The sequence below is a fragment of the Drosophila serrata genome, unplaced genomic scaffold, assembly GCF_035046125.1.
Source record: "Drosophila serrata isolate PLE 108 unplaced genomic scaffold, ASM3504612v1 contig_272, whole genome shotgun sequence".
Classification (NCBI taxonomy): Eukaryota; Metazoa; Arthropoda; class Insecta; order Diptera; family Drosophilidae; genus Drosophila; species Drosophila serrata.
The window spans coordinates 3,068,075-3,095,109 of record NW_028257170.1 but is presented as its reverse complement, the minus strand read 5'-3'; the positions used below and the strand labels follow the sequence as shown (position 1 = coordinate 3,095,109).

The following is a 27,035-nucleotide window of genomic DNA, read 5'->3' as shown; positions in this document are numbered from 1 at the left end:
CATCATCTGGACGCTTTCACATGACTCATAAGGCGGCCGAGAGCGTTTTGCCGGCGATGCTTAAAATGTTTATAAAATGCATAAGCAAAGCAAAGCAGAAGCTGAAGCGCAAATAACGAAATCGAGTTAACTCGAAGGGAAGAAGTTATATCCGAATATGGATATTCCCAGTAGGAAGTATGAATATTTCTGATTACTATCAATCTTTACATATAACCAATGTTACAAAGAATATAATTTAAATTGCCTGAAAGTATTTTAAAATATTTTTCTCTGGTGGTTATTATATACAATATATACTCATATCCTTTCACTGCTCAGATTTGTCGAAGATGGGCAACAAAGTTGCCATACCCTAACCCACCTCGCAAGGTTATAGGAGGCTTGAAAAAAGAAATTCTGAATAATTCGTGATCTGCAGGCGCAAAAAGAGGGTCACGTTGTTTGCGGCCAAGGAAGACGATGCTAAAGTTGAGGCTCTCCGAAAAAAACTGAAAAACTGAAGCTGCAACTGAAGTCTTCTGCATGTCGACCGATAAAAGAGTGAGGGGACCATCGGTCCTTCCCTGTCCGAGGAAAAAGGCGACGACGAGAAGCGCACGCTGCACTCCAAACACGATTCCAAAATATTTCGCATAAATAAGTTAGTGTAACACACGAGGCCCAGCATCCCATATCCCCTCTTATCCCCCCTATTGCAAGCGTTGATCACACGTTCACATTATTTGATGATCGCACGATATGAACACTGCCGAAAACAGAGGTTCCAAAAGGATGATGAGAGAGTTTTGCTCTGGAACATTCACCCCCGCTACTGCAAACACTGGAAAAACTTTAACTAAAGAGCCTAATTAGCAGAAAATCTTAATGATTTTTTAGGTAGGATACCAGAAATACCTGTAACTGCTTGTCAACTCAATCTAAAATAAGAACTTTACATTCATTCACATTCACACATTCATTCATTCACTTGTTATCTATTCAAAATCTTATTCATTCTTTGCTAAACAATTAAATTTTTCAAGTGCAGATAGACTCACACTTCCCATAGAGCGATATTTCCATACACCCCGAGTCCCAGTCTACTGATCGTGATAATCCATTATTAATGCCAATCAGCATATAAAAAAAGCAAACAAAAAAACCGGCAGCCAGGCGAACATTGCCAAAAACTTCCTGGCCATGGTTCCCAGCTTCCCATAGATTATGATCGCTCTCTGGCGCTTCTGTGTGTAGTCAAGTTTAACCCACCAACCACCCACCCAACCACAAAAAACCCCAAAACTCTCCAGCGACCATTGACATGAGCAATTCGTAAGTTTGTCGCCTGCATTTTCCCGGGGGAGGGGGAAGGAGCGATCCAGAGGCGGGATCGGGACTGAATTTGCATGCAACTCACCTGGTGGTCTCCAATGCGGTTGTCATTATGGCCCAAAACAGGACCTCCCACATGCAGCTCGATTGTTTTGTTGCGGTTTTCTGCTACCGTTTGCAACTTCGTTTTATGAGCTCTGTTGTCGGTTTCGTCTATACCAAATGCTAAACGGGGTAGCAGAGGGGATGCTGCAACAAGGTCGAAAAGAAAAGATTAAAAAGATAACAATAAAAGTATATTAAATTTAAAACTTCTACAAAATAATATGAGTAAAATATTACCTATGAGGAAACTACTTAAATAAATGTATACTTTCCCATAACTTTTTTATTTTCAATTTTAGAATACTTGTAATAACGTTTTGGGAATTCCATAAACTTTACAGCTTTTAAAAACAACCAATTAATGCCAAACAATCGTAAAATATTAAGCAATCTTTATTAGCAAAAAAGGTAAACATAATTCATTATGTATTTTCTCTGAATTTTAGTTTCCTTCCAATAGATTTTTATACTTTCTGTATAATTTACATACTATAAATTAAAGAATACTGTCTCCAGGGGTATCTATATTGTCGAGTATCCTGCGTTTGAGCTGCTTCTTGTTTTGGTCTCATAATTGTATGAAATTTAGTTCGCATGCCCTTGCGGTCGCTGGGGATCTGGGAAGAGTTTTGGGCCAAGAGCCTCGCTTTTTGCCTTAACGGGAGAACAATAAATGTTTGGCTCGCTTGTTGTTTTTTTTTTTTCTTTGGGAGCTACTGTTGTGGCTCTTGGCTCCTTTCAGCCATTTCTGGCTCTGTGGTGCTGGTGAAAAACTTTCGCGAAATGAAAACTTCAATTTTTATCGAGTGCATTGCTCATAATTACAAAGGGGTCCCCATCTCCTCCATTCCTCTTTAAAGCAATTCCAACTCCTTGGTAGAGTGGCTGCTCCCTGGCTGCACTCAATATTCAATTTTGCATTTTACAACAAATGCGTGCCTTACCATATTTAGTTGGCGTGCAAAAATAAGCCAAAGGCTGACTCCTCGGTACGGGGACAAAATGTTAACTTGGCCAAACAGAGGCCTTTGCCGGATTTACTTGGCTGGAACTGGCATTGGCCACATTGTGCTTATCATTTACATAGCTTAGCATTTTGATGACCCGACTAGCTGGCAGGCGGCAGCCTCCTTTCTGGTAGCAGCGGAAAAAAATTAATTTCAAATTAAATTTATGGCGCCGTCGGGAAAAGGAAAGCGTCCTCCCATCCTCCCATCCTCCTATCCACCACTCCCGCCCCACTCCTGGGCAACAACCGCAACAAAGTGATTTATAACTCGGTTTTGCCTCGGTTTTGGCCAAACTTACTCGGCCATACTCTCCCCTCGTAAAAGCTGCTGCATTGTGACCACTCATCTTGTCGGCTATAAATGTCCAAATGAGTTTCTGCCCATCATCGAGCCGCTTTATGGCGGCATTCGCTGTCTTGTGGTCACTTTGCGGCTCTTAATCGTTTTGGAATTGCTTTATTAATAGAACAAATTGTGCGTATTTTAGGCGAAACTTGGGCCAAAAAATTAGATTATCTTGGAATTAGGTTGCAGTTCAAATTATATCCTGACTAAAGCTGGCTGAAAGCAGCAGAAAAAATTAATGCATGAATTAATGCAATATTATTACGATTAAAGTAGATTAGGAATCTATTTAATATAATTTCGGGTTTGGTAATGCTTCGTTCTTTTTGTTATTTTAATTTATTCATTATATTAAATGCTTCAATATCAATAGCTTGTATTTTGATTGCTTTTCAACATAATATTCTTAAAGAAATCAGCTTCTTCCCCTAATTTTTTAAATTAATATAATCTCCTGTCAAATAATAATTTATTTACATTATTTTAGTATGCATTTTTTGCAGTGCATTATCGTTTAACCCCATGTTGTTGTGCTCCCGTTGCTGGCCCTGGATTTTGCCCTGTGACTGCAACTCAGCATGACACTCGGATGCCTCCCGATGATTTAAGTGAATAATTGCCACACACTGGCACTCGCGAAAAGAAAAAACCAAACAAAATAATTATAATAAAGAAGCAAAACGTAGCATTCGCGGACTTGGCCAAGATGACCATCAGTGGGCCTAGAGTGCAATCAGGCCAGTCCTTAGTCGCAGTAATTAGAACTGATGGCAGCTGAAGGGGCAGGAACAGGGACACGGACAGGGGCAGGAAAAGGGGGCAGGAAAAGGGGGCGTATCCGCAGGGGAATGCAACATATTTAACACTCCCTTGGTGCGTTCGATATGGCCAACTAGAAAAAGCAGTCGACGCATTGTTGCCATCGCCGCTGGCGTGCTTTTACTGTACTCTTGGTGGTCATTTGCCTGCGGTGCCGCTTAAGTGATTTGTTCGAATTAAGACTCAAAGCTAGGGATGGTAAATATATTCAGAGAAAACGTATAAAACTCCTAAAAACAATTCAGTGGGATATATTATATTGTATGTCAGAAATTTACTAATAAATAAATACACCGAAAAATAAATATTAACAACCAAATGAATTTTACAAATAAATGAATAAAGAAAAGGAGAATCTTAGCAAGTGGCAGGTCTTTAGGAAGTGTGTATCTTTTGTAATATATAAAAGGTTAATTAATAGAAAACTATAAAATAAGAAGAAAAACTATCCTCTGGAAACCCAAGTTAATATACCCTTCAAGTTTGCAATTGAAATAAAGCTTCGAATCAGAAATCGATTCTTTAAATCAATATTTAACGAGATTTTTATATGAATATTTTTTCGATAAATCATAGATTAATATAACTCATAACTAAGCCAAAAAATCATTAATTTTATTTCGGAAAGCTGTTCTATGCTAGTTTTTAGTAGATTAACCAAGCTGCATACTCAGTTTTCAAATTTAAAAAATTGAATTTTTTGTCAAATTTTTGGCAATTTTAATGATGTAACCCCTTATAAAATTTTCAATTTTCGGAAAAATTTTTAAAATTTATTTTTCGACCGGACATGGCTAGATCGATTCAGCTATTGATTCTGATCAAGAATATATATAATTTATAGGGTCGGAAATGACTCCTTTACTACTTTGAAGCTTCTGATTCAAATTATAATACCCTGCAAAGGTATAATGAAATATCTAAAAAATACCTCTGCACAAAACCCATTTATATAATATTTTTAACCATTAAATCACTGAATGATCCTCGGAATCCCAGTCACGCTGCCATCTCTGGACTCGACTCCCCTGAATGGGAATGGGGACTTCATTAATATGTAAGACTGTCCATGAGCTTAGCTCCGAACTGGACTGGATCTCTCTCTGTATCTCAGCAAAGTGCAAACTGTTTAATTGCGGAATAATTGTTTTGCACACATAACCTCGCACCGTTCCAAAACAAAATGAAACGGCTGGCCATAAAAAGCATATTAAGTGCGAATTAATGACCACAAAAGGTTTTCTCTGAGCGAAAAAAAAAAGAAAAATACAGAAAAAGAAACGTTGTCCAGGGAAAACGGAGCACACAAACACAGTCGGGGAGGGATTGCGCCAGCAAGTCACCAGAGATTTGCCCAGTGGTCGGATTTCAGATCTCGGATTCCAGATGCGGAATCGCGGATCGCGGATTGCGGATAGCAGCCTCCAGCGGTGATTAACTCAGCTCGCCGTTGCCTCGAGTCGCTTAAGTACAGTCATTTAATTAGTCTTTAGTTTTAATGTATTTGTATTACAATTTATTAGCACTTATGGCTACTCAGCATCGCACAGCAGTCAGTCTGCATAGCAGGAGAAACCAGAACGAGGACTTTTGCCTTAACCCCATGAAAGCCACAGGTAATCAGTGGGTTAACATGATTATTTTAAATAAAAGGGATCGATAAAACTCGGGAATACTCTGAATATAAATATAAGAAGATTAAATAAGTAAAGGAAATTTTTAATAAATACCTAACTTTAATAATCCTGCCCCCCACGATTGTAATTTGAAATGTATGTATTTGAAAAAGGTACATTTAAATGTAAATAGTTTATAGTTAATTTAAGCTCTTCCCAAATTTTTAAGGATTTTTAGTAAGCTTTAAAAAAATGTCTGTCTATAGTCTTTAATGGGTTAAAAGATGTGCTGCTGAGGAAGTGCCATTACCATTAAAATCAAATGATTTCAGTTTATGTTCGGACTCTGTAAGGCGGAGTGATTATACAAGCATACAGATGAATAAAACAATAAATATTTATATGTAAGCCACTTAAGGTTCATTTAGATATAAAAACTTCTGGTCAAATATATATGATTTATTTTCATTTAATGATTTACTAGTTAAACAACAATTTGTAGACTAAAGTAAAAGCTAAGCAAGTGTTCTAAATTAAATTATTACTTACTAAATAAAGAGAAATATTAGTCACAAACCTAAGCTAAAAGCACCCAAGTAAAATACTCACTACATTAATGCATTTAATTTAAATACAATGAAGTGCCTATATTTTCATTTGGAATGCTAAACAAGTTAATGATTTTATATTAAACCCTTTAAAATGTGATCTACTTTAGCCCTGTCCGTTATTCGTCATCCAAAAGTCTGTCGTCGACATCATTAACTTTAGTTAAGTGATGCAGCTCTTATCTTAAGCGAACCGAAAACATTTTTCGTAAAACATTTGTTTCATCTCCCTGACAATTGAGACAAGATCTGTTTGCCGTTTGTTGAAACGCTCGTTTGTGACGATTTTTCTCCAATTCGAGACGGCTCGGAATCGTGCATATTTAAGAAATCCAATCTATGGTTCATTTCTTTAAACGAAATCAATTCAAATCGCAGGCCTTAACAGCTTTTATTTTCCACCACACGATCGATTCAAACGCGAGCTTGTTTATTTTTTCTATAACAAATTCTTGCATTAATTTCAAATCAATTTTCTTCACAGCTTCGGCCCTTATCTCCTTTGAGCCAAACAAACAAAACAAGACGGGAAAAAATAAAATAAAGAGCGGCTCGCGGGTTGCTCGCTGCGAGTTTTTGGGGGAAAACAAAGGAACTTCATTGTTTCATCGCGACTGTAAAAAAGATTTATGCGTCCAAGTGAAATCATTTATCATGCTTAATTAAAATTGAAATGTTTAGCCGGCTGACTTCTTCTTCTACTTCGCGCCGAGCTACCAAAATGGGACTTTAGCCAGGTCAAGTTCTTTTTGTGTTTTTGTATTTGTTGTCTTGTGTTGGGCATTATTAGTTGGCCTGACACATTGTTACACAAAATGCATTTAACCGGTTTTCCATCTCTCTCATCTTCTACGGACTTTTCTTCCTATATACATATATCCGTACATATCTGTAATATAAATGTCCCCTAAATTTCTGGGGGAACCTTAACCTCGGCCCATTGTTTGGGGCACACATTTAGCGGTGCGTTTCCAATGCAAAGCGACCGTTTATCTTTTAATTGTAACAGTCTGTGGCATAAATTAACACACACACGAAACTATGGATGAGTCTGTCATAAATCGTAGAGCTGGCGACATTTGTTATTGATGATATCACCGGAGATTTGCATCATAAAAGGATTACTTTCAGCGGAAAAAGGGTCCACCTGTCCTGAACTAATCCCATATTCGTTCTCATTAGAAACTATTTCTTCTTCTCACAGTAGCTCTTCGGATTGTCCGCAGCTCTATTCAGATATTTTTAAATAACTTTGGACAAAGTTGTCAACTGGTATTTAGTTAGTTTAGGGTTAAAAATCAGTTTTAGGAGGAGAATTTTCAGGAAAATGCATTAATTATATATCTTCAATAAGAATTTTACATTGTACATTTAAAATCATTTAAAATGAAGCTAGTTTAAGTCACTACAATGATTTCGTTATTAAAAATATATATATTTAAGAATATTTGTATTAATTACCTTTGACAAAGCCCTATATTTTCCCATTAAATCAAGCAAGTAAGTGAGTATAAAAATACAACATAAACCTTTTTATCATAATAAACCGCAGCTGTCAATTAAAAAATATTTATTATTCCGAATAAATCACATCTCAAAGACGAGCAATTCCAAGAATCAAAACTCAAACACTTTATTTAAACGGTTTTTTCCCTCACCTCTAACTGTGATTCCACATAATTATTTTGTATAATCAATGGCTCATTAAATCAATCAGAGCAGAATCTATACATTTGTAATGTAGATTCAAAGCTGCAATTCATGGAAAATCTCGCACATATATGTGTGTGACTATAACAATTATTCGTTGCCCCCATTCAGTTCCTCTAATAGAATTCTATGATATTTGCACACTGACTGCCATATCTATATATCTGTATCTGTCGCTTTTGGCTGATAGTTATTGCCATTGCCTTACCTGGCGGACTGCCTGGTTGCCTGGTTGCCTGGAAGGTGTGGTACGTTGAGGTATAGCCCCGGCTACAAGCTACAGTTATTATCGAGTCTCGCCCGGTGCCAAGTTAAAGTTCAATGATGTCATTACCCACTAATTCACACCTAAGTTTTGAATACGCCGCATGCCGTCAGAGTTCTGGCCTTATGCCGATCGGAATCGGAATCGGAATCGAGAATAATCATTTTGGATAAATAACTTTATTTGCCAAATGGAATTGTTGTTTCGCTTGAAGAGGGAACCTAACGAGACAGCCAGAATTGAAGGCAAAAGCGAAATTTGTCTACCACCCGCGGTGTTTTATATATTTTTTTCTTCTTCGACATCCAAATTTAGTTAATTGATTGCAGTTAAGCGTACGTTTTGTTTTTTTTTCAGTTTTTGTTTTAATGGCTTTAGGTAGCTTCTGCTGCTGTCTGATTATGATAAATAAAATATGAGTTCTGGCTAAGTTTGTTGCCTAAGTTATTTGTTTTTTTTTCGGGAATGGAAATGTCAATGGATTCAAGTTTTTGTGTACAAATACTAGTCGACTCTGGTGATGTGAAAATCAGTGCAGGCCCCGTGGCCTGAGTACCTCCAATTGTCTAGGCCGCTCTGGTGTCTGTTGTCGTTGTCAATTAACACCCGAACCCCAAAAAGTTAATTTAAATCAATGCGCAACTCCACTCGTGCGTTGCTGAAACAAATGCCAATATGAGGGGAGCCGTGTCCCTCGTTGGTTTGGCTCCAAAAAGTGTTAAGTATGCCCCTGCCTCGCATCTTCGGTTGCTTATTTTCGGTCCTCACTGTTTGCATTGGCAATCAGTTGGTTGATAATTTTCGTTGTTTGCCTCGTCTTTTTAGTTTCCCATTGTGTGTGATAATTTAGACAATCCAGCGATAAAGGCGCACAACAAGCTTCTATTTTTCCCGGCTTTTCTTTGTCTCTCCGCCCGTTGAGTTGCATTTTAATTATGTCTAATGGGTTAGCCCAAGTATCACTCGTAAACCCTTTTGTTTTTGGTACCATTTAGCGGCCAAGTTAGTGAGCTCCCCAGCCTGGGTGGTCTCTCCCTACTCTTTCTGCACATTATCGAATCGGAACTGCGACTATTCCCATGATCCATCATCATCATTCAGCGGCGATGACCTCAAGCGAAAGCGTTCAATCATCGTAGCCACCCACAGCATCCGACTTTTGGCCATCTGCAATCACAACACACGGCACAAGGGGGCCATGTAAGGCCAATCAGCGGAAACTTGGTCAATGGCTACAATAATTGCCCAGGCCCAAGTGTTAATGCTTTGGATTCGAATAACTGGTGGGGGGAGTTTTCGGTTTCATTGGATTCATTAACAATAAAAACGTGATTAAAGATGCTATGCAAAGCAATTGTACAACGATAGAGGGGTAGCAAGGTCTCTGATGAGCTTATGCATTATTTTTGTGCTATAAGGGGTATTTAAATTAATTTAAAAATATATTTTAAAATATATATAAGATAATTTTAAGATTAATTTTAAAGCTCTATACTATTTATTCATCAATTTAAAACGACTAAATTTATTTCTTGTAGTTTTAAGATATTTTTTTAGTTAGTTTTCATAATACTTTTAAATTGAACTTAGGGACATAGGTTTTTAATAATATGTCATTAAAGATTCAACTTGAACCCCGTCATATTTACTTGCAGGGCAGCTGATGGCTCCATCATTAGCTGATCACTTTAATTCCATGTTATTGAAACGAATCACAAATCTGTTGCCTTTTGCAAATCGCTTTGGCTTCGCTTAATGTGGGAAAATTGTCGACGGCTTTGCCTCTTGCCTCTTGGCTCGATGTATCGATATACCGATGGGGCATGCCCCAAAAGCTGGGCCCACTCCCAGTCTTTCCCCACCGGGCCACCTGACTATTAAAATCAAACTATCGGGCAGAGCGGGCATTCGTCATGCATATAATTACAATTACAAATGTACGATTGCCATGACAAAAAACAAAAAAACAAAAATATTTGTACATGCATCTTTTATGCTTCATTTCCTGTGACGGGGACATCTGGGAAAGAAAGCTCTTGGCTGCATATTAATTTGTCTGAGTTTTTATTATTTAGTGACTGTGTTCTCAGCGGGATTTTCGGGGGGCGGGCGGGCGCAAAGTGCATGGCGGCCATACGAAATGTGCATTTAATTGATAAATCCCAAAGGGGTCTGAATTAACATAAACGGCACTTCTTAACTGCAATGCACTGGCACTTTTCGATATTTTTCATTAACAAAAACGCCAAGTTTACAGTTACGCCCCAATGGGAGGGGGGGGGAGGGGAGAGGGGGCTTTCTTCTTGACATCGACCTGACATCGGCGTCGGTAAAGTTCAATAACTTTCGTGCTCTGCCTGATTTTGATAAATGCCTTTAACAAGTTTTGCATAATAACGCACAATGGCCACGAAATGATATGTCTGCAGGTTTCTATAGCATTTCCTTTGCGCTCCTCCTCCCCGCCCCCAATTATTGGGGCTGTCACTCCGCCTGGCAGATGGCAGGAACGATTCCCCCGACAGTTGGACAACTTTCTGGACTTGCAGTCGATATGATTTCGGTTTTCTGATTTTTTATTACTGATTTCTGACTTTTCTTTGGCTGCCCCCTGACAGGCGAACGTAATAATAACGTGACTTTATGAAGTGGTAATGAAGCCATTAGGTCTTGGTAACGTGTCACCGCCCCAATCGCAGGGCTTGGCCCACAATTTTTCAGTATTTACGACAGGAAATTGCGTTTGGAATTTTGAAAATCAAAAAATTCATCTAACTTATTTTCTATTTCATGGTTTTCTTTTGTCTCTAGCTTTGATTTTTATAGCTTTTGAATTGTGTTTCTGGCTGACGATGGGAAGTGATGGATTTATGCGAGTTCGTGATCGGGTTTGGATTCAGGCTGCAAAGCTTTGGAAAGTTTTTGAAGAATACGCATAAAGTGCATTTACACCTTCCTTAGAACATTTACTTAATTTTATTTGCATACAAAGAGCTTGAGGAAATGTATAGATAGGAAGTTCAACAGAAGAAGCTTTTAAGCTGTTTATTCTGATTAAGAATGTAAGTAATTGATAGGGTCCAACTACAGAGGCAGCTTTACACCTTTCTAACTGCCAAATTTAGCAGCCACAATTAGTGGATCATATTCCTAAAATGGCTCTCCCGCTCTTAGGTTCCACTTTACCGCTTGACAAATAACAGATATTCAGGGTCGAGGGAGGTGTGTAGAGAGAGGGGGGGGGGGGAAAGTTATCGGCATGCAAATGCATAGGAAGACAAAGAAGCAAGAAGCAAAAAACTACTTTTGTTTCACTCACCCATTTACATTTGGCGTTGCTGCCGTTCGATCCCAACGGCGAATTAGGGGATAACATAGAGCAAAAAACCTTCTTAATTGAAGGTACAGCTCACTCTTAAGCATTGTCTCTGCCATAAAAACGATTTTGTCTATCTAAAAAAAAAAAACGCGACAGGTGCCTAGCCTCCGTTGTGTGACTAACTAAAACTTTTCACTATACTCTTGATTATATTCTTGATCTTTTTTCACTTTCACATAAAAAAAACAACAAAAATCACTAGAAAATGCATTAATCTTTACACTGTAAAAAAAATAGAGAACTAAAACACAACAGAGGCTAATACTTTTAACTTCACTTTAATTTCACCAACACTTAGGCACCTGTTTTTACTTTTGCGCAGTTAGTTTTTACATTTATTCACCGATCTACTTCTTTTGGTTGATCTGCTTTAGCCGGCGATGTGGATGAAACTGATTTGCAATGGTCAGCGGGTGAACTTGCGGGAGAGGTTGCTCTGTAAAAGTGGAAGGAGAGAGAGGGAGTGGAATTTAAATATCGTCCACATAAGCTGGCCGCTTCCAAAAAGCTTTAAGTTTCGACCTAAAGCTGGAAATGCGTTGCAATTTCAAAATACTTATATTTCATAACTTATATTCTACAACTTATATTTCATAGGTGGTCTTAGAAAAAAATAAATATTATATAAGTGCGAATGTATATTAAAAACACCGAATGTTCAATTATAGAATAATAATTCGAAATCGCAATCGCAATAATCTAAGGAAGCTAAAAAATAGTCCCTGGATATTTATAAATTTATAATTAAATGAAATTAAATTAAGCTTTAATGAGATCTTGAAAAACCAATTTCCCCAAGTGGTGAAAATCCAGCACAACCATTTCCGGAACAATTCACAGAAAACACACTCACTCAATCAGAGATAAAACTCTTAAAAATTCCAATCTATAAAGTGTACTTAACCTGACCTAACATTGATCCGGCATCGAAATAATTTTCTTATTAATTGGCTATCGATTTTTGCATGATTTCAATTAAAATTATTGTGGTTTTTTCGCGTGCATCATGTCCAACAAGATCAAGATAGCGGGCTTAATAAATGCATTTCTAGTGAAAACGGAAGTTGGATGAAAATGAGCGTAATAACTTAATCATTACCATATAATTACCCGGCTATGACTTCAGAGGGCGTAGCCGACAAAGTTTCCTAATCAAATGACCTATGATGAGTGTTGGAATTAATTGAATTGTAGTTTTTAATTCATAAAAAGACTGTAATTTCAGGTGGAACTAAAAAAATCAAAGGATATTCTTTAGTTTCAACCATTTACATACACTTCTCTTTGAGGCATAACAAAAGGGCTCGGCAGAGACGGCCCAAAACCCAATGACCAACACTTTTGATGGCCAATGGCTGGATTAGGCCCAACGCTGTCCGTATTTGTTCACCATTAGTATTTGTTATTATTGTTATTACTATGTATTTGAATTGCTCAAGAAGCTCGAAGCGGACAGAGGCGGCAGCTGCTTAGAAATTAGCCAAACTCTAAATGCCAGACAAATGCACTTTGTTCTAGGCCTGTTCCTCATCCACCATCTTCAGATCCTCCTCCTCCTTCCCGTTGAGCACTCTTCACACAATCCACAATCCGCCAGAGAAGTTGAAAGGAAAGCCGACGACTTGTGGCCAGATCGAGTCAGTGTCTTTGCTCTCCCAGTCCTCAGACTCCGATCTCCGGTCCGTTGGAAAAACTGAAAATCTGAAAAGTGGAGTCGGGAACGCGTCATTGTTGTTTACACAATTATTAGGACAACAAGCCGCCGATCGAACACTGGCTGCAATGGCTGCAATGGGTGTTTATCTTGGCCAGCCACTGGCTGGTTAAATAGCTCAAAGCCGACTTTGATTTTCCCATCCACATCCGACATTGGTGGTCAGTGTTTGTTTAAAGGGGTGCTCCAAGGGGTATATGGGGTTCTTTAAACAGTGATTTCATGTAAAGGAAATCGAAATAAAACATGAATATATTCTGTATTTAATCATAATGTAAGAACTCCCTTATATCTTATTTATTTCATTTATAAAATGTTGCTGAAATACCAGATTATTTTCCATTTAATTATTGTTTTTATAGTTTGACAATGGGCACCTTGAAAGTCCATCATTGTCTCAAATCAATACTTAAACTAACCTTTTGGGTTTTCCCTCTTTCTTTTCCAAAGTGCTCAATGAAGTTTGTTCTTTGGTGGCTGCCAATTACGGCGGAGTGTTGATATTGTTCTGTCACGTAATGAGCTGGCAATTTAGCACCTGCCCGATAAGCAAGGCACGTCTATTGATCGATAGCCGAATTTTCAAACCATAATCCCCCCTTGTGGAAGAATCCTTACATATCCTTACAGTACTATGCAATGTTTGTGCAAGGCAGTGATGAAAGAACAACAATCTGGTAGCCAGACGGATGGACGGAGGATGCTCGTAAAATTTGATTTATTTGCACAAATGCAGGTTCGACTCATAAATGTTGACATGGCCCAATGCCAGCGTCACGATCAGTCAGCAGCCAAGTTGGCTAATTGTGTATGCTAATGGAATGCAATTGTGTCAAAGTCCTGCAGTACCTGGAACAACCTCGCGACATCATATTCTGTCCGTGGTCGAGGGATACTACACTTTGAAAAGTGAATAACTAAGATTTGTTGAAGAATTGTTGTTAAATTGAAAATATTTATAAAGGAAAGTATCTTTAAATTACATATCTAAGAAGTTTTAATTTAATTTGCACTCATTACTATACTTTAAAACACTTTGAAAAGTGAATAACTAAGATTTGCTAAAGAATTATGGTAAAAAATAAAAATATTTATAAAGGAAAGTATCTTTAAATTACATATCTAAGAAGTTTTAATTTAATCTGCACTCATAAGAATACTTTAAAACACTTTTAAGGAAGGTTTCCTCATATTCTAATATGTTCATGTTCCTGTTCCTGTAATTATACATATTATTGAATCACACAAAACATTTAGTTTTTGAATAAAATATAAACTATTTTATTTATATTTTTTATATATTTTTTCTTATATATTTAGTTATATATTTAGTTATATATATTTTTACAAGTGTGTGGGCAGAGTAGCATTTATACAAACCACACATTACGTGGAGTTCAGAGTACTTCGAGGCACACAAATAAATTTATAAATTATTAAACATGGGCAGGGTGCAAGGGGCTTGGAATCGGGGGATCGGAGATCAGGGATCCGGGGGGCAGGTGCTGCAGGAGCACGTAAGAGGAGCTCCACCGCCGCCGCCTGCCAAGTCAAAAGGTGCGGAGACCCCTGAGACCCCCGCAACGGGCAACTGGAACATGACCGATATTGTGCGGCTAACAGTTATACGATCGATCGGTGGATCGATGAATCGATGGATCGATTGGAGGGGGAGGGGGGAGGAAAACTCTAAACGGTTCAGCATCGACGATTAATGCCAATGCACATTTAATGCACATATTTGGCTTTTTGTGTGCCACTCGATTGCTCTTTTCATATCGTCGTGACGTACGTGCCGGAGCTCTGTCTCCGACTTAAAGTCTGAACCTGAATCTGAATCTGAATGCGATTCTGTTTATGTTACTGCCTCTGATGTCATGTCGAGAGGTGATATAACATGGCTGCAGTTATCGAAAGAAAAACAAGGCAGAAACATTTAAATTCGATCAACGGAAGCTGATTTTGGTAGATATTTTAATATTATAGGAATTTCTATAAAGATACCTAGAACAATGAGCAAAGCCACCCATGTTTCCCTTCACTATTTCCCACTTGATGCTGCAACTACTTAAATCTTGACCAGAACTCCTTGAGCCCCCAAGGGCCTTTCATTCAGAGCATTTTCGCTTGATTTCCCTCGATTCTCGGAACAGAAATAAAAGACCGAAAAAGAAGACCAAACCAAGTTAAAAGTTTTGTTCGCTCATTCATTTATGGCTAAGTCACGTTGGAATAATTTGTTTTATGTTAATCCTGAGCATGGGGCACATTGTGAGCTCCTCTGCGGAGCGCCGCCTTCCTCCTTTGGGATGGACTTTTTCTTTTGTCTTTTGTTTTCTTTTTTCTTTTTCCCTCCGTGTGTGTGTGTGTGTGTGTGTGTGTGTGTGTGCCCCTCAATGAATTGGAATTTAATTTGAGTATTTTTGCGCAAATGCGACGTCTCCAAATGCGACAACAATATCGTGGTGGCCAAAAAAAAAGAAGCGAGGAAAAACGAATGGAGACAATTGATGCCCAAGGATCCCCCGCTTGCTGCAAATGGCAGGTGGCAGTTTGTGGCAAGTACACTTAGCCGAAAAAGTGGGAATTTTCAAAGAAAATTGAAATCTTGAATCTATCTATCCATCTTCTTAATTAAATATACTTTAAAAGGAAAAGAAAAAGTTTCCTGGAGTAGAAGGAGAAGTACTATCGATTTACCCATGACTTTAGCACTTAAAATCTTTCTTAATTATCATAGATTTTTATATAACTTATAAATATTTTTTTTGAGTGCAGCAAGAAGATATTGCTACCCACAGGAGTTGCAGTTGCAAAACTGCAAATGTGGCCCGCACGCAACAATTTGCTACCGAATTCCTTTTTGAATTCAATTGCAAGTCAAACTTGGTGGCTGCCATGTAAATTGAGCCGACAACTGCTTAATCGTGAGTGTATATTGAATATCGAAAGATTTAACCCATTTTGGGGGAGATCCAACTAGGATTAGATATCAGGGGGAAGACTATATAAGTATCTCCTCGGAAGTTATATGTTCAGATACGATTACAGGCAGATAAATTATGATAATAAGTGATAGATATTGACAAGAAAACCCAACAAAATACAACTTTTTAGCTCTAAATATATATAGTAATATATAATATATATTATAATTAATATAATACTTATTCTATAGTCAACATTGAATTATAATTACTTCCACTTCGATCTATTATCTCACATAATACTCCTTAGCAAGTTCTTGAAACTCCCCTTTAATGGTTAGTTCGCCTTCTTTGCTTATCTTTCTAATGGCTTCATTAATTTCCTGTAATAACTCCATTAGAGCCTCTTAGCTGGGTGGCCTCAGTTAAGAACGTTTTCTTTTTTTGGCGGAAGTCGGAGGTTGACGCCCACGCTTCGATCTTTTAAGAGGATTATGGAACTCGAAGGTGACGTGACCGACGGCAAGTGCAGAATAATGGAAACTGAGAACTTAATTCCGGCGGAAATACAAAAAAGGAAGCCACACACACACACAGCCGAGGTATTGCCAAAAAATGTATGTGCCTTGGCCAGGTCTCATCCCATAATTAGGGTTCGGAATTCGCACGCTCAATTTTTAAATTGAAAATTGTGTTCGAATAAGACATCAATTATGTTGCGATCTTTGGCAAGGTGTCTGATGTATCTGGCAGGTATATTCCAGCCAGAGGAGAGAGTGTGTGTGGCCCATTTAAGGTCTCTGTCTGCTTCACTTTTGACCTTTGACAAATGAGCCATGATGGATGGTAGCCGCTTTTGGCAGATCAGAGCCAAGCGCCACATTGTGATTAATTGGCGAGTCCGAGTTTTGTGTGTTTGTGTGGGAGAAATATAGATGGTTTTGGAAAACGATCCTAAAAAACGAGATCGAAATTGGAAAAAATATATACGTGGGAGCTGGGAATATGAATAAATGAATATGACATAAGCAAAAGAATATTATATAAATCAGTTGGTTGACTTAAATCAATCTGTTTAATGCAAAATCATATGCAAAAACCAATAAAGATTGAATGAATTAAATCTTATTAAAAGGTTTGTGCACTTGAGAGAGATTTTAAAAAGGTAATTTATAAGTATTTATTAAACAATTAGCAAGTTCTAAGTCTATAATATATTCATTTATTACTTTTGTAATCTAATAGTTCCCCAACAGGCGGATATTTAGCTTTCCATTGCCCCCCAAATGAACTGAAAATTCCAATTTGGTTACCAATTTCATTACCATAAACGAATCATAACCCGAAACCCGATTCATTCAGTAAAAACGGTTATGTGAGCTACTTCAGTTGTCATAAGTGTCACAATGTGCTTTGATTTACAATAATAACGGCGTCTATTAAACTTCATAATTGTACCAATAACTGAAATGCCAGACCGGCGACAATTCGTGGTTCGTGGATGAAAATTGTTTTGCAATCCCTCCCCATTCGGGCCAAATCGCTCCTAAAGAAAATCGAGTCCCCAAAGCAAAGTGAGTGGCCTGGCTAATTGGTAACTCTAAACACGTATCGCAAATAAAACGATGGCACAAATGAGAGACTGCTGCAGATATAGATATAGTAAGAAATCATATGTCTCATTTCGATATTTATGCGTATGCCAGACCCATTTTTGGCGACCTAAGCAAATAGTGTGTGGAGATATAGGTATAAATGGGTGCACATGGAGAATAACTTTAGAGTTTGGTTTAGAAAAACCAATGGAATTTTAATCATTTATCCATGATATATTTAAGAATTTTGTGGCTAATTTAAATAGCAACATGTTCTTTGAATAATTTACTAAGAAAATGTATTTGAAAAGTTAAAACATATTGTTACCTTAGGAACGTAATCAGCTTACAGTTAACATTTACAGAACTTTCTTTAAAACAAACTTAGAAAAACCCAACAAATCCTGTGCTTACTTTTACAATTCATTTTTCTTATTTCTTATTGCTTATAAACACTGCAAATTTTTCTGTGTGTAATGCGTGTCTTGGTTGAAATTAAAGGCCCCAAAGCAAACTGCCTGTTGGGTCATTGGCTCTTGGCGACGCGGGCCACTTTGCTCGACCCAAATCTGGCTCTAAAGTGTTGACCATAAGTGTCTGATTGTTTGTGTATCATAATACAAATCCCCCTCCGGTGCGTAAGTACAGTAGAACCAATTATGGATTTTATAAAACAAATGCGCCTTGCATATTAATGAGCATCAAGTAAGCGAGTAAACTGGCCAGTGTTTCCCATTTCGATGTGGCTCGGTTTCATTCGCTCATCATGGCCCGCTGGCCCATAAATCTTCAAATGATTTACTTTAGTTTCGTGTGGAATTATTTGATGTCCAGCGGAAATGTGATTAAAAGCATATTTTATATTTAGTTGAGATGATAAAGGCCCCCTTGTGCGTGCAGTGCATGCAAATGGTCAGACAAAGGATCGCAGAAAGTTAGTCCAGGAGGAGCGAGGAATCTCCTCCATGGAAACGGACGATGATCGACCCCCTGTAGCTATGAGTGTTTATGTCAACTGCAAGCCTGATGACAGCCATAATTCTGCTCACCAGGCCAGGCCAGCACAATACCGGTGGACAGACGGGGCAGACAGATTCCAATCAGGGCCAGGCCCACAGCAAAACCTCAGCCAAAAGCCACACCAGTGAGTCTCAAGGTCCTGCCGGGAATCATATTTTCAAGACAAGATGGGAATAATGAACAACAGATACTCTATTACGAGACATTTTAATAACTGTAGAGATTTTTGTAAAGAATTTCAGACTTCTGAAACAAAGGGGTTACAGATTCGAGCAATTTTCTTAAGTGTAAGCAACCTACTTCTACTAATTGATCTATAGTATATATATGAGTATATATATCTCTCTATATTTATATATATTTTCCAACTAAAATGTAGTTCCTTAAACTCCATATAATCCTAAGTTTAATGCCCAAACTGACTGACTGCATCATCATACCCTCTTTCCTCGCAAAACGGGGCTCACATAATAAGTGCAAAACGTCAACGCCATGGGCGCAAAATTGTTATCGCCATCATTTTCGGATATTTAGTGGCCAAGAGTGTTGTCGGCGACACTGCAGCTCTCCCTTCCCCCCTCTTCCCAAACCTCATCTTCTTGCCAATCCCCAGACCAAGTACCATTTTTCAGTTCCCCAAAGTCCCCCCCGTCGCAAATCCAAAGTGTCTTCTGGGTTGGCTGGGATTTTGTGGTCACGCTACGGAAAACCGAAACGAAATTGTAGCAACGGAAGCACAAAATACAAAAATTGTCTGCAGAGAAAAAAAACAGCTCAAGAGCAGCTCCCACGGTAGCGCGATTGGTAACTCCTTTATGGTAGAACCTTTTGCCAAAGGCCAGCCAAATTACGCCGTCCCGGTTTCTCATGGAAAATGGGGGGGAAAAACAATGAGAGCTGCCCGATTTTTGTGGCCCCACTAATTTCGGTGGCTCTTCCTGCTCCAGTTAGCGAGAGTTTAAAGCCACACGCAAGCCTCCCTCCCTTGAATTAAGTCAATTAAATCGCGTCGGCAACGCTGACAAGTCCCCAGCAGCCCACGGGAGTAAACATTAGACCCATTGCAAGTTAAACAAATACAACAAAAACAAACAAATTGGTGGCATAAATCAATGTGCGGCTTCGATTTCGGAAAATATGGTTATGGATAGAGCTGTTGCCACTGCCCAGATGCAGATACGAGCGATGCAAACGAGATACAAGATACAAAATACACATGTAGCAGTCAATGACTCACTCAGCTATTGTTGCCACGATGATTTATCTCAGAGCAAAGTAGTTGAGGCGTTGAAATTGGGCGCAAATCGAATTGTATCTACAACGACAGAGATGATTGATTATATATACATATATGTTATGTATATAGGGATGTATGAGCAAAGAACTCCTTTGAGTCGCAAATCACAGTTTCAGAGGAGAAGTGATCACAGTCATGGGTATAGGAAATTTGGAGGAAATAGGAGCTATCACTATTTTGGGATGGAATAAATCTAAATCTAAGATATTACCGAATTAAAAATATAATATATAGAAAAAGGAAACCTTTTAAGGTCCTACTAAAAAGAATGCCTTAACTATTGAAGGTTACCTATCTGAAGTTACTGGAATAAAGGAACCAAAAGCATCTGAATACTACCTAAAAATTAAAGCAATCTCATATAGTTATTGCACTTTATTTCGTCATTAATTTACTTTATATATTTCTCTTTGTATTTCAATTGCTAAACCTTTTTGCAACATAATGTGCTTTCAATCATCACCTCTCTGGGTTGTCAGCACTAATCTGGCAGTTATTGGCAGTTGTGCAGCGAGACTTGCTGCAGAATGAAGTCGGAGGAGACCCAGTTCGAGGCCCCGAAGCCCATAAGTCACCACCATTGGCAGCAGGCGGCGGGTCTTGGGGTACCATTCCCTCTCCCCCATCCGACTCCATCTCCTCGTCAGCTGGATTTTCTGCCAGTGTGCTCGCCCGCTTTAATTAACATATGCTAACAAGTTGGCCATGCCGCACTTTGTCACTTGCAAAGAGCTGGAAACTCCAAGAGACTTCAGAGATTTTCGCTTCGGCGTCAAGAGCTCGTGGGCACTTGGTGTTTGGGGGTGGGCCTAAGTGGTTTTTAAATGAAATTAATTTAAATTTCTGCCTTTTGCGAAATGGAAACTCGTGTGTGTGTGTGTGGAGCCAGGCAGACATTAAATTGTAATGAGATCATTGCCATTTAATAAATTTACTCACATGTCTATTTATAAATTATTATGCCATGAACCCATAACCTTACCCAATAAATAAAAGGGTGTAAGTCTTGATGGCTTTTGAGAATGCTAAGTTGGCTTTGGCTTTGGATGGAAGCGATTTCCATATTATTGTACAAATGCAATTAATCTGTCATTGTTAGGGAAGGTAGATTGCATTGATTCCCTTTACTTTACTCAAGGCCTTTGTTTATATTATAATTTTAGCAAGAAAAGTATAATATATAGAACACAAGAAAGGAAGCAAACTGTGGAAAATCGAAAATTCTATACACTTCCACAGAGAAAATCCATCATAACTAAGTGAAAATTGCTATACATTTGATATACATTTATATAACCTGTATTTATAAATATACATTTCTTTTAGATCAAAAGACTTTTCCTAATTCAAAGACTTAGGAAACGAACTCGATCTTTTTTATTAATTTTAAAGTTTTAAAATCATTATCATTATTAAAAACATCATTCATTGGCCTCTATTTATGTATATACTAATTATAAATCTATAAATTATAAATATAGGTTTTTTTAGAACAAAAAACTTTTCTCAAATCAAAAGACTTAGGACACGAACTTGATAGGTTTTATTAATTTAAAGGTTTCAAAATCTTTATAATTTATAATAATTAAGGTAAATATTTATTGACCCCTAAATATGTATATACAATATTTAAATCTAAAAATTTTAAATATAAAATATTTTTAGACCAAAAGACTTTTTTCAAATCAAAAGACTTAGGACACGAACTTGATAGGTTTAATTAATTTAAAGGTTTCAAAATCATTATAATTTTTAAAGTAAATATTCATTGACCCCTAAATATGTATATACAAATTTTAAATCTAAAAATTTTAAATATAAAATATTTTTAGACCAAAAGACTTTTTCCAAATCAAAAGACTTAGGACACGAACTTGATGGGTTAAAATTATTTAAGCTTTAAGTCTGACTTTTAAAAGTTTTTCACATCACTATTCATGGATATATGTAAATATGTAAATATGTAAATATAAATTATCAATATAAATTTATAAAAATTATATAAAATTTATATGAATAAATATGTATCAAAATCAAATGACTTAGGACACAAACTCGACTCTTTTGACCTGATCCAACCATATTAAAGATTCTCTCAATTAGAGGCTAGTTACCTCACACCGCGTGAACTATCCATTAAAGAGGCGAGATTACGTGGTCCATCTGTCCGTCTATATGTTTACAAGTCTCTATAAAGATATATCTATGTATAGTATAGATATAGTGTTCCTAGGTGCTACCGTCTAGTTCCGGTTTCAGCTGCCGTGGGGGCATTAGAAGCGTCAGCTACAGCTAATGCTGGCCAGATAGATAATAATAGATTTTCTCACGCTTGATATTTCAGCCACTGAATGACGTTGACATGAGGTGCGGCCAAGGGAGAGGGAGAGGGGCCGGAAATCAGGCAAACTGAAAGCGATTGCAAGTTTAGAAATTACGTGCGGCTGCGGGAAAAATATTAATAAGTTACATATACGGCAGAGCGCAACGCTCGGCTAATATGTTTCTATTGGAACTACAAAAACTATAAAATGATTTGCATGATTTGGCACAAACATTTCACACCTGAACCTGCCTTCGAATGCCGTAATTATATGGTGTGGCTGCTGCGAAACATCTTCGCTAAATTACGAATTACGATTACGACTGCCACTTGCAGTGCACATATATATCGAGCTTGGACTGCGACTGGGCCTGGTCGGTGGCAATAGGAATTTGTATGCATTTATGGCACTTAGTCATACCCAAGTGATTTGCTAAACTAGTTTAGCCCCGCACACACACAGAGCGTATTCCCATTGGGTAATTCCAAAACGTTGCATTGCACAAAAACAATGGCAGGCGAGTACCTAATATGATATTAAAAAAAAAAAAGGTGAACTTTGCTGAGCCGGATCTCTTCCCTGGCAACTAATTAAATGCACTTGCAAATTGCCGGCGACGGAATCACTTATTGAGTTATTCAAATGAAATGCCAGCTATGTGCTGAGAGGAACTCGATACTTTAATTGTAATCTGAATCGTGCAAAGATGAGCCCCCCTCAATGGGACTCCAGCCTCCGTGATCTCGATGGGAAACCATGGAATTTATCAATGAGCCTGGGGTTCACTCAGGTTGGGCTAGGTTTGATTCAGTTGAGATAAGTTGAGTATACTCAATGCTATCATTAGATTAAAAACTGTGGAAGGAGGTGTGACTAAAAGTTAATGACATGTTTCTTAAACCTATATAAAATACCATTTTCAAAGAGAAAACTATACCGTTTTCCATCTGAAAAATCCCCTTTGAAAGGACATCGACATCGACATCTGTGGGGAAAATTTTCTCCCCATTTTGAACTCTGACCAGGCGCACTAAGCGTGTAAGCAAATTTGTCAAAACGGATTATCACCCATTTTCACTTGGCCAACAAGTTTGCTTGTCCAACTATTTAGGCGAACCCATTACCAGGCGATCGCGATGCCGATGCGGGAACCCCAAAAGGCGAGAGACCCAAAGACACACCTGATACCAGCCAGTGCTCATCTCATGAAAAATTGTCTTCGACACCAAGAGACCTGGGCCAGCTCCAAGGCACACAATGGGAGACCGGATCCCGGCATCTCCTCAGCATGCTGATAATTTGAGTATGCGAATAGACGGGCCAACACATGGCTATAACTGAGGATGAGGCACTGGCTTTGCTGCACTGAGGAAAAATCTTGAAGATCCTGCAAACTAAACATCAAACTCAACATCTCCTTCTTCATAGCTTCTTGAGATATTTTTCCCCAGTGTCGACTTAAGATGACATACAATCATATTCAAAATGGTTGCCGTTTTATTTTTGCTGCATTTTCTGTTGACCTCTTGCCGCCCCGTCCTGTGTGGGTCTCTCTACCCACCGCATTATTAATAATACCCCACAGTCTGGGCCATGTTGGGCTCGAGCGTTTTGACCACCCCGCCCGCCAAAGCGGCAAAGCGGTTTCAAATGCCGGCCCAATGCAATTTTATTAACGCAACGACAAATGATCGCTCCATGTTGAAGTCGGACTTGAGACTGAGACCGGGGAGACCCGCAGCAAAAAGGCTTTTGTAAGGAGACCTGGGCAGAGACCCTATTAAAATTGAAAATGTCGCGAGATCACTTATCGGACGGTAATAAAAATGGTGCTTTTAAAAAACAATTTGGCTTTTGGGATGAAGCCGAAGCTGAAGCCCCCGTACTATGTAGATTGTAGGTTGTATTGTAATTTATATCATCTTTGGTGCGTGGACGTATATTTGGTAGAGGGAGAGAAGTCTGGAAGTCTGGAAGTCTGTAATTCAAGCCAGTAAATATTTATGATCTGGCTAACGGGTTGCAGACAGTTTCGATTTACTTTCCGGAGACTGTGGGATCCGCTTAGGACACTAAATGTTGCTAATTTTGGGGCAAAGTAATTAATTGTGAGTGTAGCTTCATTTCAGTTCCTTAAACAAAGGGTTTATAAGCAAGGTTCTGATACCAAGTGGTTTGCAATGTATTCAAAATTAACTTTGTTTTCAAACTCTTTGAGATATCTTATTCTGCCCCCCTGGAGATCTGTCTCTCTCCTTCCAAAAGAAAGGTGCTAATTGCAGGCTGCCTAGCTGACAATCGAAAAGGTAAATAGATTTGTCAAAGTTGTCTGCACTTGAATTCCCACAATGCCTGTCAAATAAAAGCTCACATAGTTCCTATAGTTCGTATAGTTCGTATCTCCATTGTTTGGAGTTTAATAAACGTCTAAATCATACTTTTGTGATGCATGTGCTAAAGACAAACGAATATGCGATGAGGGGGTGTTGAAGTTTGATGCTAGGAATGGTGTGTGGTCTTCCAACTGTGTCACTCAGAAGTATATACATTAAACACAGTTGAATTGTGGGTCTCCCGGCTAAAACTATACCTTTTTATGGGTGTTTTTTGTGGGAGATGAAATAGAACAAATTGTGGGAATCAGAAACTGGACGATAGACAACTTAATATATGTCGGATTTCACAGGAAGTTTCTCTAGATTGCAATCTTGGAATTTCTCAAATGTTAATCTAAAAAAAAAAACAAATGCAGAGAGTCCCCCTCTGGGTGACGCCACTGACAGGGCTCGATAATTGGCATGCAACTCGAATAACTGACAGAAATCAAAGCCACACAAAACAAATCAAAATGCATGCATATATGTAGTATGTTATGTTGCCATATGATTAATGCCCTGCACAGGGAATAAAATCAAGATATCAAAACGGAGGGCTACTGAAATTCTTAATAAAGATAAAGATAAAGGTAGGGCTGGGCAGGAAAAGGATCTTTTAAGTAGCTGCTCTTCCTCGTTATGGAATCGAATGGGAACTGCCATGCAGTTGTGGACTCTTTTGGGTCATTCGGAACCCGGTCACGTATGGAGCGTGAGCAAACTTTAAGTTAGATTAATCGAGGCATTGATTATGTGAAGGAGAAATGTCAAAACGAAAGGATATGAGCATTTCCTTTTTTGAGTTATGATCGGTTTCCGGTTGGCTAAATATGATTTGCAGCCCAGCAGAGGTACGAAAATGAGCGAATCGCGCCCTGAGATTTATAATATGTCACTTACCTTTTTTTGTGAGGGGGGAATCCCAGCTTATGTTTGATTTATGTCCAGGACTCTGTTTCTTCTTTGACTTCACTCTGCTTCTTTTTCTGTATTTTTTTTTCCATGGTCCTTGCACCACCTACTGTTTTCCAATAACAATGAGATCGATCCCTGCAGCTGCCCCTTGTCGAGTTCGCTGCTTGTCCCAACATAAAGACATAATAACCTAAATAGATCACTTGTCCGGCTCGCACCTACGATCAAGTGTGGTCCTTGTGTCCCAAGACTGGCGCCAGTTTGTCACTCTTCTTGTGGTTTACCAATTGTGCAGGTCGAAGGTCGTTTTTCCAGGGAAATCATTTCGTGAAGCAGTAAATGCAGTTCGTTGCCTAAGTCTTTCGTTTGTGCGTGCTGTGGGAAAAAAGGGAGAAAATTCCAATACAATAGATATATCTTATAGAAAGGCCAGAAATATCTTTCGGAATTAATATAAATAATTAACAATATTAAATCCATAAGAAAATGCCTGAAATATTACTTAAAATTCATCACTTCTCCCACACGAAAAAGACAAAGATATTCACTTGACAGTAAAACCAATTCAGATCACAGACAGTCAGGTTGACCAGGCCCAGCCTTATTCTGTTACCAATTCCATATAGCCGTGATTCATCGCCATGATCTCCATCCATTGGCATTGTCATTGTGATTGCGGTTCATTGTCCACAAGCCCACACTCGAGGAGGGGCACTCCGTCTCGAGACCCTAATTGAAGCCTGCGCAAAAATTAGCTCAGAGTTATGCAGAAGCCAGAGCCATGTCGAGATGAAAGAATAATATTATTCTTTCGGGGCCGACCGCAATATTTGGCCCAAGTGCGTTGCTTAAGCCTGCCCCAAAGCCACCGCGTTTACGCACAACAAAAATATGAAAAAAGAAGGCCTCCTCTTTATCGAAACGCGCCAAATGCTTGGATAAACAAATCGATGACCGCAAAACAAAATGTGGTTAAGAAAACAAACCAAATCAGAGTAGGGTCTTAGAATTCATTGAGATGAGACAGACAGACGGGGGAACTCATGGGGATTTTTGCGGATGATTAATCATGGAATTTCTCTTGTGGCTTAAAGTGTGCTATAAATATTTAGATGAAATAATGCGGGGCCTTTACCTTAACACAATTGCTTGGTAATGATTAAAATAAAACGCTCGGCCAGTTTTCAAAAATAACTTTGACAAAAGCAAGAGGAATACGGAGGGGACACCGGCTTAAGGCAATTAATTTCGTTAATAATTGTTCAATGTAGAGCTTTGGCAAAAGTTACTGAAGCGTCGACAATAATAACAATAATAACTTCCCCTCCGACTTAACCCTGAAATCTATATATATACATCGAGATACGTGCACGGCTATATGGGGAGCAAGTCATTAACGAGCTCTCGAACAGCTCTCGAACAATGAACAATTTCAGTTTTCTGTGTCACTGAAAATCACACAACTCGGTCCAACTCAGCCAGCTCGGCTCAGCTCAGTGGACTATAGCCGGCTTGTAATTGGCGTCCCCCAGACACACGGGGGAAGCTCAAGATCGGAGATATATATATACATATATACCTCTCCTCTGTGTGCAATTGTCAAAGATTGTCAAGTTTCGGCCGCCTGGTCGTGTGCCTGAGTTTAGTGGGTGAAATTGGCTGACTGACTTAATGTCGGCGGCGGTGACCTTCCCTGG

General features: G+C 38.5%; 2 protein-coding genes across 10 annotated transcripts in view; both read right to left on the bottom strand.

Moving 5' to 3' along the window:
- Positions 1-25,466, bottom strand: part of knrl (knirps-like) — a 104,317-nt gene extending 78,851 nt beyond the window's left edge. Inside the window, exons 1-2 of one of the 2 annotated variants that reach the window (XM_086834208.1) lie at positions 25,324-25,466; positions 1,400-1,563 (exon numbers count right to left, since the gene is read on the bottom strand). The gene's annotated coding sequence lies outside the window, so the exon portion shown is untranslated. Of the gene's footprint in view, positions 1-1,399; positions 1,564-19,664; positions 19,745-25,323 lie in introns of those variants that run through there. The other variant, XM_086834209.1, reaches the window with a different exon arrangement.
- The window catches only part of cmpy (crimpy), a 92,853-nt gene continuing 91,222 nt past the window's right edge, over positions 25,405-27,035 (bottom strand). For all 8 annotated transcript variants that reach the window (XM_086834213.1, XM_086834212.1, XM_086834214.1 and 5 more), the window contains one exon: positions 25,405-25,713. In XM_086834213.1, coding sequence (XP_086690339.1) covers positions 25,692-25,713 — 22 coding nt within the window. In that variant the 3' untranslated portion in view covers positions 25,405-25,691. The remainder of the gene's footprint in view (positions 25,714-27,035) is intronic.